The sequence below is a fragment of the Pimephales promelas genome, chromosome 7 (genome assembly GCF_988280905.1).
Source record: "Pimephales promelas chromosome 7, fPimPro1.hap1.1, whole genome shotgun sequence".
Taxonomy (NCBI): Eukaryota; Metazoa; Chordata; class Actinopteri; order Cypriniformes; family Leuciscidae; genus Pimephales; species Pimephales promelas.
In genome coordinates this window covers 39,853,749-39,870,352 of record NC_142775.1, presented here as the reverse complement: position 1 = coordinate 39,870,352, position 16,604 = coordinate 39,853,749, and the positions used below count along the sequence as shown (strand labels likewise).

Below are 16,604 nucleotides of genomic sequence, written 5' to 3'. Positions count from 1 at the left end.
TGAAGGAGAAACTCGTCATTTTAAAACAAACACCGATCACCATAATGTTTTTTTTTTGGTTGTTGTTGTTGTAAGTTTTATTTAAAATGATATATATTATAGAATTATATTAAAAACAGATATTTGAAATAAATGATAAAATCTTTGTAACATCTTGTTCAGGTTTGATTCTAATCATAATGTAACATTATTTTGTGAGTACAACATTTTTTTTTTGTTATATTTGTGATTATATATATTTAGATATGAATCCAACTGGAAAAACTTGTGAAAAGATCATCCCTGAAGGCTGTAAGTGTAAAGTGTGTCATGCATCTTCCCTTTAGAGCACAAGACCATTTCCCGTGTGTGTGAATGATCCAGAAGCACGTGAACTTCACCTTTCAGTTCCTTGAACACCATCTAGTGATTCTGAAATATTTGCCATATCGGGCATCGCAGGCGTTGGCGTTGTGTGTGTGTGAGCTACTGGGTAGATGTGGTAGTTGCTATGGTAACAGGACGAGGGAAGGATCACTCAGGTCTTACACTGGCAACAGCAGCAGCAGCATGAATATTTCAGTGTGTGTGTGTGTGTGTGTGATGCAGTTCAGCTACAACACAGACCCACGCTTATCAGAGTCCTGCAGTCACTCCAGTCTTCAGCTTAACGCCGTTCGTCTCGGACACGGACGCGACGCAGCTGATCCGACGTGACCCCGTGTGTGTGTGTGAACGCGCAGCGCATGAACCACAGAACCAGTGGACGCATCACATCTGTAGACTACAAGAGAATAAATATTTCATAGCGAGTGATTTTTCACTTTCTCAGCTATTGCCGATGACATCATAGGCGTCGGGAGATCTAATAGGCTGCACAGACACTAATGCACGGATCAGATGGCTGGCTAATTCCTTAACGTGTCATTTTGTAATTTTCAACCCACTTTGTGTTGTCGGTAGTGTATGTAAATGAACAATGTTTACTCTTTTCTCTGTGTTAACCGCACATTTTCTGTCAGATTTTGTAAAAACTACAGATTGTACTATCCCCGCCCACGGGCCGTCGGGTCGACAGAGGGTTATTAAAGGAGTAGTTCAGTTTTAAAAAAAACTTTTGCTGATAATTTACTCACCCCCATGTCATCCAAGATGTCCACGTCTTTCTTTCTTCAGTCGAATTTTAATGAAAACATTCCAGGATTTTCTCCATATAATGGACTTCAATGGGGACCAAACGGTTCACGGTCCAAAAGACAGTTTCAGTGCAGCTTCAAAGGGCTTTAAACGATTCCAGACGATGAATAAGGGTCTTATCAAGCGAAACGATCGCTCATTTAAAAAAAAAAAAAAAAAAAAAGCCCTTTGAACAGTTTGCACTGAAACTGTCATTTGGACCTTGAACCGTTTGGTTCCCATTGACGTCCATTATATGGAGAAAAATCCTGGAATGTTTCCATCAAAAACCTTAATTTCATCAAAAATCAGCAAAAGTTTTTTTTAAAAGTGAACTACTCCTTTAACAGAGCAGTTATTTTATTCTTAATAAGAGTAGTTTTATCACCGAAAATCACCGTACTTTGTCAAGTCTTTAAACTATGCCAACAGCTTTCTGTCAGGTTTATCCTCCTTTTGGCCTAAAACACATTCATATTCATAGTCATCCTCTTTGATATAGTATAGACTACAAACACAGGTTTTCAGATTGCCCATCGCGTCATTCTCTCCATATTTATGATTCTTTTCAGCTAGTCAACAGACTCGACACTATTGTGACTAAAAAAGTTAGCTATTTCCTACTAAAGCGAGGTGGTATTTGACTCTGTTCATGTCCATCAGTGGGGATTTCTTGAAAACTGCAAGGGAAGCTCTAGCCTGGTAATAGCAAACTCTATTACGACTGGAAATATATAAAACCTGCCGCCGGGAGTCGGGCCACAACATCACTTCCATTCAAAACGAGTGTTAACAAACACTCTTCATATCTAAACACTCTAAATGACTAAATAGTGATGTAAAATCTGTGCATTTGAAGAAATAAAAAGCTGGAAGATTAGCCTTTTAAACCGATCTGCTTATGTTCATGCATTATTAAGCTGTAATAGTTTGACAAATGGGCCGTTAGCGGCACTACATGCGCTCGTGTGATTGCCTTTAGCTTGCTTGAGGATCCAGTTTTTATTGTTCAAGCTCAAACATTTAAAGGTGTTTTTTAAACATTCTCGAGCCAAAAAAACAAATCAAGACTTCGAAAAAGGGCCTCTTTAAATCAGTTTCACAGATGCGTTTTGGGTATACTTAAGGGGTGTGCATAAGACTAACATGACACATGTCATAAATAAGAAGAAGGTTTTATGTACGTTTATGACAACTGTCATTATTCGCTCAGATATGAGATTTTTAAAGCAAATATGACATTGTTTGAGATGTCTTTGGCATAAACCAACACATCATAACCTGTCAGTGTCTTTATCATGACAACTTGACATTACTAAGACAACACAACCTGTCATAAACATGACATAGCAGATTAATGATTTAGATTAATGATTAATGATTAACTTAATGATTAAGAGATTAATGATTAACTTAAGAAACTTGGTTAACATTACATTAAACTGTCAGGTGGCTGTCATGAAGCCATTATAACTTTTTAATGACAAATATAAAATATAGAAAATATAATGTCTTCATGACAGCCAATGTCAAAACCAACCACCTGACAGTTTAAAGGGGACATATCGTGCAAAATCCACGTACTTTTTTAGCCCTTAAATGCATTTTGTTGTATATTTGGAGTGTTTATAAGTACAGAAAAGATGAAATTATTCTCTTCAGGTGCTTCGTTTATATCTTTATATTCTGTTTTGGTCATATTTTTCAACCTGTTCAGATTTTTCTGTTTTCTATGACGTTTTTTGAACAATTACGTCACAGTATTTGCAGCGAAACTGACAAATAAGGACATCGACTACCGGTCCAACACTTCGAGCTAGGGGTGGGCGATATGGAAAAAATATCATATCACGATTTTTTTAGGAAAATCACGATCACGATTTTTTATCACGATTCTTTTTCAAGTTGGTTTTAATATTTTGCAAGTGGCTGTTCATTACAGCCAAACTAATGTCCTTATGTTAAAAACAAAGCCTTAGGTAACAAAAGAAAAAAGAAAGGCATACATTTAGGCCAGTGGCGAAGATAAAAATCTTTGTCATTATTTTCTTTGTTATTAAAAAAATAAGACAAGATAAACATTACACAAATTAATATTCAAATTAAATAAATAGTGCTTTATTTTTCAGATGCACTAGGTGTATTTAGCAGTAGCATTGAAGAAAGTAATTAAATTAAACAAATATGAAATTAAAACACTACAGAGACTTCACTGAATAAATTAATTCTTATTAAAGCTACTATTAAAGTTCTCAGTCAGTGAGTGATTTTCTCCTTGTGTGTTTTTTTCTTTTACTAAAGAGATAGTTCCCTCAAAAATGAAAATGGTCTTAATTTACTCTCTCAAGATGTTTTAAACCCGAATAAGTATCTTTCTTCTGTTGAAAATAAAAGTTATTTTGAATAATGTGGGTAACCGGGTAAATTAACTGGAAGTTAATGGGGACCAGCAACTGTTTGGTTACCCACATAAAAAAAATCGTTCTTTTGTGTTCAGCACAAGAAAGAAATTAATACAGGTTTGGAACAACATTAGAGTGAGTAAATAATGACAGATTATTGTTATTTTTTTTTTTTTTGGTGAACTATCCCTTTAAGGACGTGCGGCAGTACTATTTATTCCTGTCGCTTTTAGAGCAGCACGCGACGCGTTTAATATAGACGCATATTACACCAGATATTCTCTCAAATGTTTGCTTTCACTTTAGACATAGCCTGTTTATGTAAACATTGTGTGTATTTAACAGTATTAGCATAATAAGACTCGAAAGATAACTTAGTCCAGTATTCAGGCGCTGTTTGACAGGCTTCTAGTGCCTGTGATTGTCGTGGGTAATTTATGCAGTCAGGAAAGCGCACGTTAGAACAGCACATCAGCGCGTTAATTAAATGTTTAACCGGCAAGGCTTATGCAACTAATGAACTTTTGTGAATTTCAGTGTCCCGTACCTGTTCATTAACGTGTGATGTGTAGGCTACGTCGCGTTGTACAGTTGAGAGACGGAGGCGCCAGAACTGAACTGATAGAATGCACTGTAACACGATACTACGATATTTCTTCAAAAGCAGATCGTGGAGACATTTTAATCGTCCACGATTAAAAATCGTCATATCGCACACCCCTACTTCGAGCAATCCGCCATTATTATTTCTCGCTCCGATTTTGTAGTCCGAGCTCAATGATGCAGAAGTTACGAGAGGGCAAGTGAAAATGTTCGGTTGTTGGATGTAGTGACCTGAAGCACTTCAAGGATTCCCACTTCAACAACCTCCGCCAGTATAAAGAAGGGTTTGCCGATTCGACTTCGATCAACTAGCTGCTGTGTTTTCTGACGCTTTCTAAACGTAAGTTATCATATTATTATCAATACAGATTTTTAGTGGTAAGATCAGACCGCAGTCATTTATCTTGTCAGTGTGCTTGTTTTAACAAGAGAAATAGTCGACTTTCACTAATAACACAACATTCTTAATGTAACTTGCATACCACTGCATCCATATGATGACGTTGTTCTGCAGGTTCGTCGTCGTCTTTATTAGCTCGCTCGCTCTGACTCGAATATGTAAGGCTTGATGGACAAGTCTTCCGTTGTTGACATTTTGTGAAAGGGTTAGTTCACCCAACAATGAAAATTCTGTCAGTATTTACTCACCCTCATGTTGTTCAACCCCGTAAGACCTTCGTTCATCTTCGCAACACAAATTAAGATATTTAAGATATTAAGATCGCTCCTGCATACAGTCCATAGGCTTCTTGAGGGAATGACTCTTGCTGGCATCGAAAAGTCATTAAAGACATCGTTAAAATAGTCCAAGTGACTACAGTGGCTCAATCTTAAGTTTATCAAACGACGAGAACACTTTTGTGCGCAAAAAAACAACAAAAATAACGACTTTATTTCAACTATCCGTTTATTTCTCCCTCTGCCTCTAGTCAGGTTACTAGTTTAATAGCGTAAGCTTCTGTTATTGTACGTCACACGCATCACACACATGACCAGCGTCGGCCAATAGTGAGCCTTCGTGTGACGTACGCAATCACACTACGTTAACTGACTACAGGCCCATGGAGAAGGAAGTGAATAGTTGAAATAAAGTCGTTATTTTTGTTGTTTTTGCGCACAAAAAGTGTTCTCGTCGTTTGATAAAGTTAAGATTGAGCCACTTTAGTCACTTGGACTATTTTAACGATGTCTTTAATGACTTTTCCATGCCAGCAAGAGTCATTCCCTCAAGAAGCCTATGGACTAGTATACAGGAGCGATCTTAATATCTTAAATATCTTAATTTGTGTTGCGAAGATGAACGAAGGTCTTACGGGGTTGGAAGTTGGAACAACATGAGGGTGAGTAAATACTGACAGTATTTTCATTTTTGGGTGAACTAACCCTTTAACGAGTGACTAAAAATGTTCTTTGAAGGTATAGTAATCGTATATCTCTAATCAAACTACAATAATGGCCGAACGCTTGGAGTTGAACCGACCGTGAACTCATCGACCTGGAAAGTGGGCGGGGAAAGACTAGGGTTGGGTATCGAGAATCGAGTATCGATTGGAACCGGGACTAACTTTTCGTTTTTCCCAGAATCGTTCAAAAGTAAAAATTTCGATTCCTAGTTTCGATATTCACAGTCCGCCGAGCGGAAGAAGAAACCGCTGAACAACACCAACGAAGAAGCGTCTACTGGAAGTGTTGGCATAACCGCGCGAGTCGAACATGAGTAGCTTACGTCGGCGCGGCGGTCTTCACTTTTCTAAAAATAACGAAATCTCGGCAAAATTCAAAATTTGTGACAAAAGGAGTATTTTTACAGAAGGAGTATTTCCTTCAGAAAGGCCGTTGGTTAGCAAGGTTAGCTAAACTTTTTTGACCCTGCCTCTTAAAAGAATCGGAATCGAGAATCGTTAGGAAGCGGAATCGAAACAAGGAATCGGAATCAGAATCGTTCAAATTCAAACGATACCCAACCCTAGGAAAGACGCATCTCCTTTTTATTTAAAGGGGCCGCTTTGAAACGGGTCGCTCACAGACGCACATCAGAAAAGGGGCTTGTGGAGCTATAATAATGAGGAATTCAGACCCAAGCATTGCAGTTATGCTTTATATAGACCACACAAATGTATGATTTATAAGTAAAAATGAATGATTTAAAAGCATGATATGTACCCTTTAACCAATAAAGCTAGGTGGTTTCTTAAGTTTGATCATTAATCTGCTATGTCGTGTTTATGATTGTCATAATTGAGCAAATGACACTCAATGCCAGTTGTCATAAACATACATATGTCATGATTATGAAGGCGTCATGTCAGTCTTATGCACACACACCCCTTCTTTGTTCTGGTTTTGTGTTTGTGACTGAGAGACCCATTACTTTATTTTATGTTTGACCGTGTGTCGTCTGCTTTTCCTCACTGCAGCTCTGCAAGAGTCTCAGACCGGAAATTTACCTTTACAACCGTCGAGCAGCTCATAAATGTGAACAGTGGAACAGTCCTGCTTTACTTTCAGCCTGTGTAAGATAGATCAGGACACAAGCTAGAGCACAGGTGAAAGAGAAAGACAACATGGAAAAATATCTGCAAACGGGGTCAAAAAAACAATTGAATCAAGTTGATTTTTCCAGCCCCGCTGGCAGATATTTTTCCTGATCACAGATAGGAGACATTGACTAACTAATTATTATTATTTTTTTACTCTTTGTCAGAATCTGAGGTTATCTACAGAAACCACAATGGACATGTGATCAGGTTTAACATCCTCACGAACGAGACTGAGATCGTCCTGAAGAACGTCACATTTGTGAGTTAATATTACTCATACAGTATTCAGCCTTGGAAAATGAACATCTTCACCCATTATACTAATATGACACCAATATTTGTGGCGATAACGCGATGAAACATGCCAGATTGAGCCGATATCATTCTGATCAAGGCTGTCGTACGAGTGGAATATTAATAACTTAATGTACCGTATGCTTGGTAACACTTTCATTTAGGGTTCAATTCTCACTATTGACTAGTTGCTTATTATCATACATATTACTAGGATATTATCTGCTCTAATTATTAATAAGCAGTGATTGGGAGTTTATTAAAGCAAAAGTCTGTTAATAGTGAGAATTGGACCCTAATATAAAGCGTGACCGGGTGCTTTTTTGTTTTTTTATGCATTTGTGTTCTTGCATTTGGCCAAATAAAGCATTCACTAATGTAGAAACACTGGCTGAACATACATTTGAGCTCAAACGTTTTGCACAATTTGGACAATGTTAATCATTTTTAGCCTGTAGAAATTATTTAAAAAGCCTGTTAATTTATGTTAGGGCTGTCAAACGATTAATCGCGATCAATCGCATGCAAAATAAAAGTTTGTGTTTACATAATATATGTGGATGCACATTTTTTTTATATATATATATATATATATATATATATAAATAAATACACACACATGCTTGTATATATTTAAGAAATATTTTCATGTATATACTGTATATAGATTTATATATAAATATCAATATTTTATATATAAATAATATTAATATATATTATTTAATAATAATATTATACATATATATATATATATATATATATATATATTTAACAAAATATATTTTTCTTAAATAAACATGCATGTGTGTGTATTTTATATATATAAGCGGAAGAAGATGGTATGGTGTATATATATATATATATATATACACAAAATAATTATACACAGTGCACCCACATATATTACGTAAACACAAACTTTTATTTTGGATGCGATTAATCAGTTTTAGCCTATAGAAATTATTTAAAAATCCTGTTAATTTATGTTCGGGCTGTCAAACGATTAATCGCGATTAATCGCATCCAAAATAAAAGTTTGTGTTTACGTAATATATTTAGTATATATATAAATACACACACACACACATGCATGTATATTTAAGAAAAATATATTTTGTTATTATTAATATTATTAAATAATATATATTAATATTATTTATATATAAAATATTGATATTTATTTATAATATAAATGTATATACATGAAAATATTTCTTATATATTTACAAGCATGTGTGTATTTATATATATAAAATGTGCACCCACATATATTATGTAAACACAAACCTTTATTTTGGATGCGATTAAACGCGATTAATCGTTTGACAGCCCTAATTTATATAAATTATAAAAAAGGCCTGTAGTTTTGGGGATGTGAATGTTTAGTGCGGATGACATCCATGTTTTCTGCTTTTTTCCAGGACACTTTTAAAGCCACCAAATACTCTTTAAGCCCGGACATGAAGCATGTGCTTTTCGCCTACAATGTTAAACAGGTGTGTGATGTTTGCGAAAGTTTGCATTTTTTTAAGGGGTCCTATTATGTTTTTATCCCTGTCTTTAGTGTGTATAATGTTGTGGTTTGAGCATGAAAAAGCTAATATCTGAATTATTATATGGGTAAATGTGTCTTGATTAAAGGATGTTTAGATATTTTTATGTTTAGGATTTTTTTTTTTTTCCTGTGCACAAACTTCTTATCCTATTAATATGGTTTATTTATGCGTTTATGAATAAGAAGGTCTTTCTCGAAGGTCGTTTGGTTTAATCTTCGTCGTTGTTGTTGTTGTGTTTTCTGACTGCAGGTTTACCGGCACTCATTCACGGCGTCCTACATCATATACAACATTCACACCAGGTGGAGTAAGATCTGTTATTGTTCTCACAGATGCTCAGTCAAATTCAGTGTTTAAACATGCCTTTCCTGCACCAGGTGTTCTGGGGTAAACCATGTGAAATGAGCTTTAAAATGTGTCATTAATTAAGTCCTAATGAGAGAGGAGGAGCGTCAGACTCAGAGACGACTTCAATAACTGTATAAAATGCATCAATTATGAAATGAGTTTTGACATAGAAGACAATAGCGTCAAAAAAAACAAACAATGTTATTCATATGCGCATTTATATGTCATAAGATTAAAATCGGATTTGATATTTTAACATGCGCACAACGCATGAATATAGTTTCCCGCATCATCCTGCCATCACTTCTTTCTTTGTTTTAAAAAGTAGACATAACTCGTTAGTTCACCCAAAAATGATAATTCTGTCAGTAATTACTCACCCTCATGTCATTACAAACCCGTGAGACTTTCGTCCATCCGTCTTTTTAAGGAAATCTGAGAGATTTCTGTCCCTCCATTGACAGTCTACGCAACTACCACTTTTTCAAGTAGTAAAGACATTATAAACGTAATCCACGTGACTCCGGTGGTTTAACCTTAATTTTATGAAGCGACGCGAGTGGTTTGTTTTGTGGTTTGCAAAAAAACAATTTAATCCACCACTTTATTTACAAATTATTAACCTTCAACGCACGTTCACGAGAGCATCGTGTTGTTGAAGTCTTACATTTGATCGTCTCAAGCCTTGAATTTGGTATACAAAGTCTTGGATTTCGTTACAAAGGTGTCTTATATTGTTTTGCCTTCCCGAGGATTAAGTTCGTATCGTAACAAGGCTAATTCAAAATTAATTTCAGATAGGAAATCACGGTAATCAGAATAGATGAACAGCTAGCACTGTGTGTGTCTGAATCTCCTGAGCTGTACGATACAAGTTTGAGGTCGTATCAATTGATTATAATACATTTACGTGACATAATAAATTGTTATATTTGATTATTCAACTGTACTTTAAAGCTACACTGTGTAACTCTTTTAGTTTATTCTTAGCTAAAACACTAAGAATTTTCAAAAATATATGTGCTCATTAAGTTCTTTCAAGTAATAAAGTATTCTCGTGAGTGTATAATATGCCATGAAAAATACATACGAGTAAGGGGTTCGCCATGTTGCCCCTCCATCTTGAAAGTACATTAGCCAAAGAGGGACATAAGCTTCGCCTTTCGCGTTTACGTTTGAGTTAACACTCATGGACGAGGTCGAACCGGAAGCCATGTTAATCTTGGACTACATTGGCCACCGTAGGAGTTAAAACGAAATCGGAATTGAGAGGAACAGAAACTAATATTCACTGGATGGTCGTATACCTTTTCACCACTAGATGGGGGTAAAAATCACACAGTGTATCTTTAATTAGAGTTAAAAGGAATAGTCAAACATGCACGTATATTTAATGATGAAGAGATATCATTGAAAAACCTTTTCATTTATGGAGTGAGATGAAATAACGAGATAAAAAGATAATTAAAAATACCTTTGCCATGAGAAAAGACGAAACACGCTTCCAATCCAATACCGGCAATGGATCGAATTAGACGGCCTCACACAAACCAAACGTGTGTTATCGAAATAGGCCTGCGGTTGCGACTGATCCTTTAAATAAAATGTTTTAGTCTACTTGTTCACAATTATTTTCTATGGATTTGACATTTTTTGCCCTCATAATTCTGTCAGAATGGGTACGAAGTCGGCATTGAACTTCATTTGAAACGGTATTAAAAATCCATGAATTTAAGTCGGAGGATCCTGAGGGTTCCCTGTTGAACAGGCGTTGCGACAAGCAGAAATGTAAACGCTATTGTTATAATGTCAGTTTGAATGTTGTCGTGTGTGTGTGTGTGTAGGGAGGTTTTGCAGCTGGATCCCCCAGAGGTGTTGAACTCTAAACTGCAGCATGCGGAGTGGGGCGTTCAGGGCCAGCAGCTGGTGAGCTCAACTTTTACTATCAACTAAGGATCACCGATACCACTTTTTTCAGACCAAGTACCAGTACTTATATTTGAGTACTTGCCAATACCAAGTACCGATATGCATCCCTACTATCAACCAAGGTCATAACTTCATGATTTTAACCCTCTGATGGTCTTCCTTTATGAGTCACGTCCTGGGCCTTCCCGGTCAGAAGTGATTGGAGGCCTAAAAATGAAACTTCTTACATCCCAGTAAAACCAATGCAATTTATTTTTGTTCTATAATATTTATTCTTTTTAATTTAGTATTTTGAGACAATTTGATTCAATTTATTAATATTTATGCAATATTTATGGTCTATTTTTTCAATGGATATATTTATATAATCAATATATATATTTATTTATTTTAATTAGTAATGCAGTATTTTTCTTTAATATAGAGTCTAGGCCTTCAGATAAAAAATATTTTTTGAAGAAAATTTGCACCATCTGGCCTCTCTATGGAGATGTGATTTCCCTGTCTGTTTATGAACAATTTTTTTTTTTTTTTTTTTTTTTTTGGTGGATTTGAATATATAATTGAAACAATCTCAAAAACTATTTCTTATGAAAAAAAATTGAGAAAAAAAAATTGTGAATTTTTGTGTTTTTGTCAATTTCACATTCATTTCCTATGGGGGTCATTTTTGACCAAAGACCAAAATCGTGACTAATTTTTTTTACGACCACTTAGCATGCTCAGATCATGAACTCAATTTTTTTGTGTGTTCACATACCTAATGCCAGAAATGTCACCAAGTATCATAACCTTCCGATGAAGCTGTGATTTTTAATAATTCAAAACAGATTTTTTTGTAGTCTGAATTTATTGGTGTGTATGTGTATAAAAGTGTGTTTGTATGTGGGTGGGTGTAAATGTTTTGCACTCTTGATGTTGTAGAGTGTCACCCCTTTACTGCAGTATACTTCTTTCAAGAATCGTGGCCGATTTGTAGATTGTAAAAACAAAAATTCAGAGAATTTTAGTTTTTTTGTAAATTTCCCATTCATTTCCTATGGGTCGGTCATTTCTGACCGAAGACCACGAGTGTGACTATTTTTTACGACCGCTTAGCATGCTCGGATCATGACCTCAATTTTTTTGCCATCAATTTCAATGCCAAAAAAGTCACCAAGTATCATAACCTTCCGATGAAGCTGTGATTTTTAATAATTCAAAACAGAAAATTATTCGCTCAGAAGTGACCGAGGTTAAAGGGATAGTACACCCAAAAATGTAAACTGTCAGTAATTACTCTCCCTCATGTTGTTATTTCAACTCTATATTTCAAATGCATACGATGAATAGACAGGATTTTGATGCGAGATGAAAAATTGAGGCTGAAAATTGGATGATTAAGTGAAAAATCTCTTTTTTTTGCCATTTTAAATTATTCGGTCAGAAGTGACCGAGGACCATCAGAGGCTTAATGGTGTTTTTTTGTGGCAGACTAAAGACTAACAACAGACTGTTGATCTTTGAATAAAACTATGTTTGGTTCAGGTTTAAAATTCATTATGTTTTATTATAGGCTATGTAGTCTCATATCATAGTAGGCCCGATGTATTAAGGAGTGCAGCAGAGCAGCATCAAGAGTATCAAATATTGTGGGGACATTATTGTTTATTGATATCTATGGTGGTTAATAGCCCTGGGGCCCGTTTCAATAAGGAGGCTCAACCAACTCTGAGTTAAAGCTTGAACTCTGAGTTGACTTACCCTGAGATGGGAAACTCTGAGTTTTCGGTTACAGAACAGCTGAAATGAGTTAGTTCAATCAACTCTGAGTTGACTGACTCTGAGTTAAGCGCGTGCACCACAACTATAAAAAGCCATTATCAATGGAGCGCAGATATTATGAGTCACCATGGCAACAGCGCCAGACAAAAAGAGGTGTTAGGTGTAATTAATTAACAAGTGATCTAAATATTGTAATTTAATTAAGGGGGTTACTCTTAATTCTTCTGTAATTTAAAATAAAATATGATGCAATTACATTAAAAAAGCTACTGCATAAACTATAGAACAATTCAGTATAAAACAATAGTGCATTTAACATACATTTTTAAAAGTTATATGTTTTATGTAACCTTCTCCCTCTACACACTTTGATCAATTCAAGAATAATTCATGCAATTGTATATTGTTAATCTGAAAGATTTAAAAGTGCTGTTTCTTGTCTCTTCTCTTTGTGTTAATCAAGTAGTTGAGGTTGATATAGGATTTAGTAATATGTAGACCAATACTTTCTAGAGATAGTAAGTATTACATTAATCTAACTACACTGTTTAAGATGTCATTTGTGGTTAATAATTCATCACTATTTTACAGTAACTTACTGTTATAATATCAGAGGTGAAACTGGAAGAATGTTATTCAACCTAAAGTAGGCTACTATTACTTTGATACATTTTTACTTAAGTAAAAATACCAGTCTAAAAATCTAAAAAGTAAAAAGTAGTTAATTTAAAACAGTAAAAGTTGCTGAGTAACTTGTTTAACAGTGGGGGTGGTGTGCGGGACTCCCCCATGTGGGGTATGAGAGTTTCACAGTATAAGAACCGTCTCAGAAAATATCACGGTTTATGGTATTAAACAATTATTAAATATATAAACAGCATTATTAAATTACGGTTATTATTATTATCATCAGTTAAAATGAAAATGAGTTAAATAAATTAAACATTTGTTCAATAAAACATATGTAATCAACTAACTTCAATAATTGATTATGAATAAGATTAACATCTTATTTTTATCATTAATAACTTATTAAATTATGTTTGAAAAACAATTGAGTTCTATAAAATGTTTTTTATTCCAATTTTTTTAATGATTTAATAGAAATATATTATAAAAAATGGTGGTAATCAAATAAAAGTTTAGCAAACGTTTTAATCCTTTTACTTTTTGGCAAATTGCTGCAAAACAGATTTAGTCAATTAAAACATGGACAAACAATATATATTCCTTAAAGAATGTGTAAATACATTTTATTGTTAGTGTTTAAACAGCACTTCCTCTTTAAAAAAGGGGAGGAGACCGCAAGAAACTCTGAGTTTACTGAAGAAAACCTGCTCCCGACCAGGTTAGGTTCACAGAGTAAGTTACCATGGTAACTGACTCTGAGTATAAGTTACCTCTCTTTCAGAAACGGGCTTGACTTACTCTGCTTTCTCGGGTTTGATATACCCACCTTTCTGAAACGGAAAACCCAGAGTTTCCCTCATTTCAGGGTTAACATACTCAGAGTTTTCACTTAACCTCCTTTCTGAAACGGGCCCCTGCTGTCACACAGATACACACACACACACTCCTTAAACACTCGAGCTGTTGATTTCAGAGAGACAATCTATAACACTAAATGTACTAGTTGTTCTTTAATTTGTTGTTTTAATAATTTCTACATTGTGTGCGTATGGTCCAGTTATGTTCATATCATGTTTATAGAGTAAGGTAAGCAGTGTGTTAGAGCACATTCAATAACACTAAATTAAAAAACAACCAAGTATTTTGAGTTTGAGACCTCCTGTAATTTTCAAAGTGTGAAATGCTACTGTGCACGATCGAGATTCGCTTTTTAAATGTCTTCTGTGTGTGTGTGTGTGTGTGTGTATGTGTGTGTAGGTGTACATATTTGAGAATAATATTTACTATCAGTCGGACGTCAGGAGTAACTCGCTGAGATTGACCTCATCTGGGAAGGAGGGCATCATCTATAATGGCATTGCTGATTGGCTCTATGAAGGTGAGACTTTGCCCTGTTATATCTCTGTATATGACACGATTTAAGGAATATATGACAAGATGATGATTAGAGCTGCACCATTTTACATAAATTGAGAATCGCACATTTTTGGTTTAGAATTAGGGCTGTGCAAAAATTAATTGCGATTAATCGCATCCAAAATAAAAGTCTGTGTTTACATAATATATTTGTGTGTGCTGTGTATATAATTATTTTGTATATATAAATACACACACATGCATGTATATATTTAAGAATTATTTGCGCTTAAATTCTGTATATATATATATATATATATATATATATATATATATATATATAAATACATAATCTATATTATATAAATATAAATATTTTATATATGAATGAAAAAATAATTATATACAGCACACACAAATATATTATGTAAACACAGACTTTTATTTTATTTTTTTTATTAATTTTTGCACAGCCCTATTTAAAATTAATCACAATTTTCCCACGATTCTGAATAGACAACTAAAAATGTGTGTATGTATGTATGTATATATATATATATATATATATATATACATAATCTATATTATATAAATATAAATATTTTATATATGAATAATAAAATAATTATATACAGCACTCACAAATATATTATGTAAACACATACTTTTTTTTTTTTATTAATTTTTCCACAGCCCTATTTAAAATTAATCACAATTTTCCCACGATTCTGAATAGACAACTAAAAAAAAAATTATATAATTTACTAGAGGTTCAAAAGGTGACAAAAATGAAATGTAATACTTTTTAAAACTAGGTTTGAATGAATGATTCAATGACTCATAAAGGCTTGTTTTATGACTCGGTGAGTCAGCATTTTTGACCAAATATTTTGAATGAATGATTCAATGACAAAGACATTTCTTTAGTCGCCACCTACTGGTGTAACGATGTAATTGATACAATCTTTAATTAAAGCGTCAAGTTACTTTTGATCTCTACTGTAGACAACTATACACTTTTATCCAGTACTTCTGTGATAAATAATATGAATAATAATGATACTGTGTGGGTGAACAGACAGTTTCGTAGCTAAACATGACGACTTCTCTCTGGATCAGCAGATTTAAATGTTCGCTGTGATCTTACTTGTTAAAGATTTAACAGAATCGCTGTCATATATAAGATAAGATGACGTGTCTGAATCAAGATTGTGATCTTCTAATGATTAATGGTGCAGCTCTAATGAAGATGCTCAGGTGTTTGTGTTTGACTCCAGTGTGAGATCTCATACATAACAGATAACTGAACCTATTGTAAAAGACCAAATGACCAATTGCAATTACCAAAACACGCATGCTCAGAGGAGGTCCTGCACACGCATGTGGCGCACTGGTGGTCACCTGACGGCGAGCGGCTGGCGTTTCTGGTCCTGAATGACAGTCTGGTGCCAAACATGGTGTTGCCCTCTTTCACTGGCTCTACGTACCCGAAAGGCAAACAGTACCCGTATCCGAAGGTAAGTGTCTCCAACCCGGGTCTCTCACACCAAAGGCATGTGTCTTATCCACTGCGCCATCACAAATATATCAAATATTTATATTTGGATATAATATAAATGTTTAAATGTATATACACTACCGGTCAAAAGTTTTAGATCAGTAAGATTTTTTTTTATATTTTTAAATGAAGTCTCTTCTGCTCACCAAGGCACACACATGACAAACAGTAATATTGTGAAATATTATGATAATTTAAAATGACTGTTTTCTATTTTAATATGTAATTTGAAAGCTGAATTTTCCACATCATTACTGTTGCTGATTACACACCAGTTTTCAGTGTCACATGATCCTTCAGAAATCATTCTAATATGCTGATTTTATGCTCAAAAAACAGATTATTATTTTCAATGTTGAAAACAGTCGTGTACCATTTTTTCCCTCCAAAATTCTATGATGAATAGAAAGTTCAAAAGAACAGCATTTATTTAAAATATAATCTTTACTGTAACTTTTGATCAATTTAA

At 34.4% G+C, this 16,604-nt stretch overlaps 1 protein-coding gene across 3 annotated transcripts in view; it reads left to right on the top strand.

Annotated features, from left to right (window-relative positions):
- The window catches only part of dpp10 (dipeptidyl peptidase like 10), a 70,819-nt gene that overhangs the window by 34,095 nt on the left and 20,120 nt on the right, over positions 1-16,604 (top strand). For all 3 annotated transcript variants that reach the window (XM_039683415.2, XM_039683416.2, XM_089133479.1), the window contains exons 4-9: positions 6,865-6,959; positions 8,416-8,490; positions 8,800-8,852; positions 10,743-10,824; positions 14,479-14,599; positions 15,940-16,094. In XM_039683415.2, coding sequence (XP_039539349.2) covers positions 6,865-6,959; positions 8,416-8,490; positions 8,800-8,852; positions 10,743-10,824; positions 14,479-14,599; positions 15,940-16,094 — 581 coding nt within the window. The remainder of the gene's footprint in view (positions 1-6,864; positions 6,960-8,415; positions 8,491-8,799; positions 8,853-10,742; positions 10,825-14,478; positions 14,600-15,939; positions 16,095-16,604) is intronic.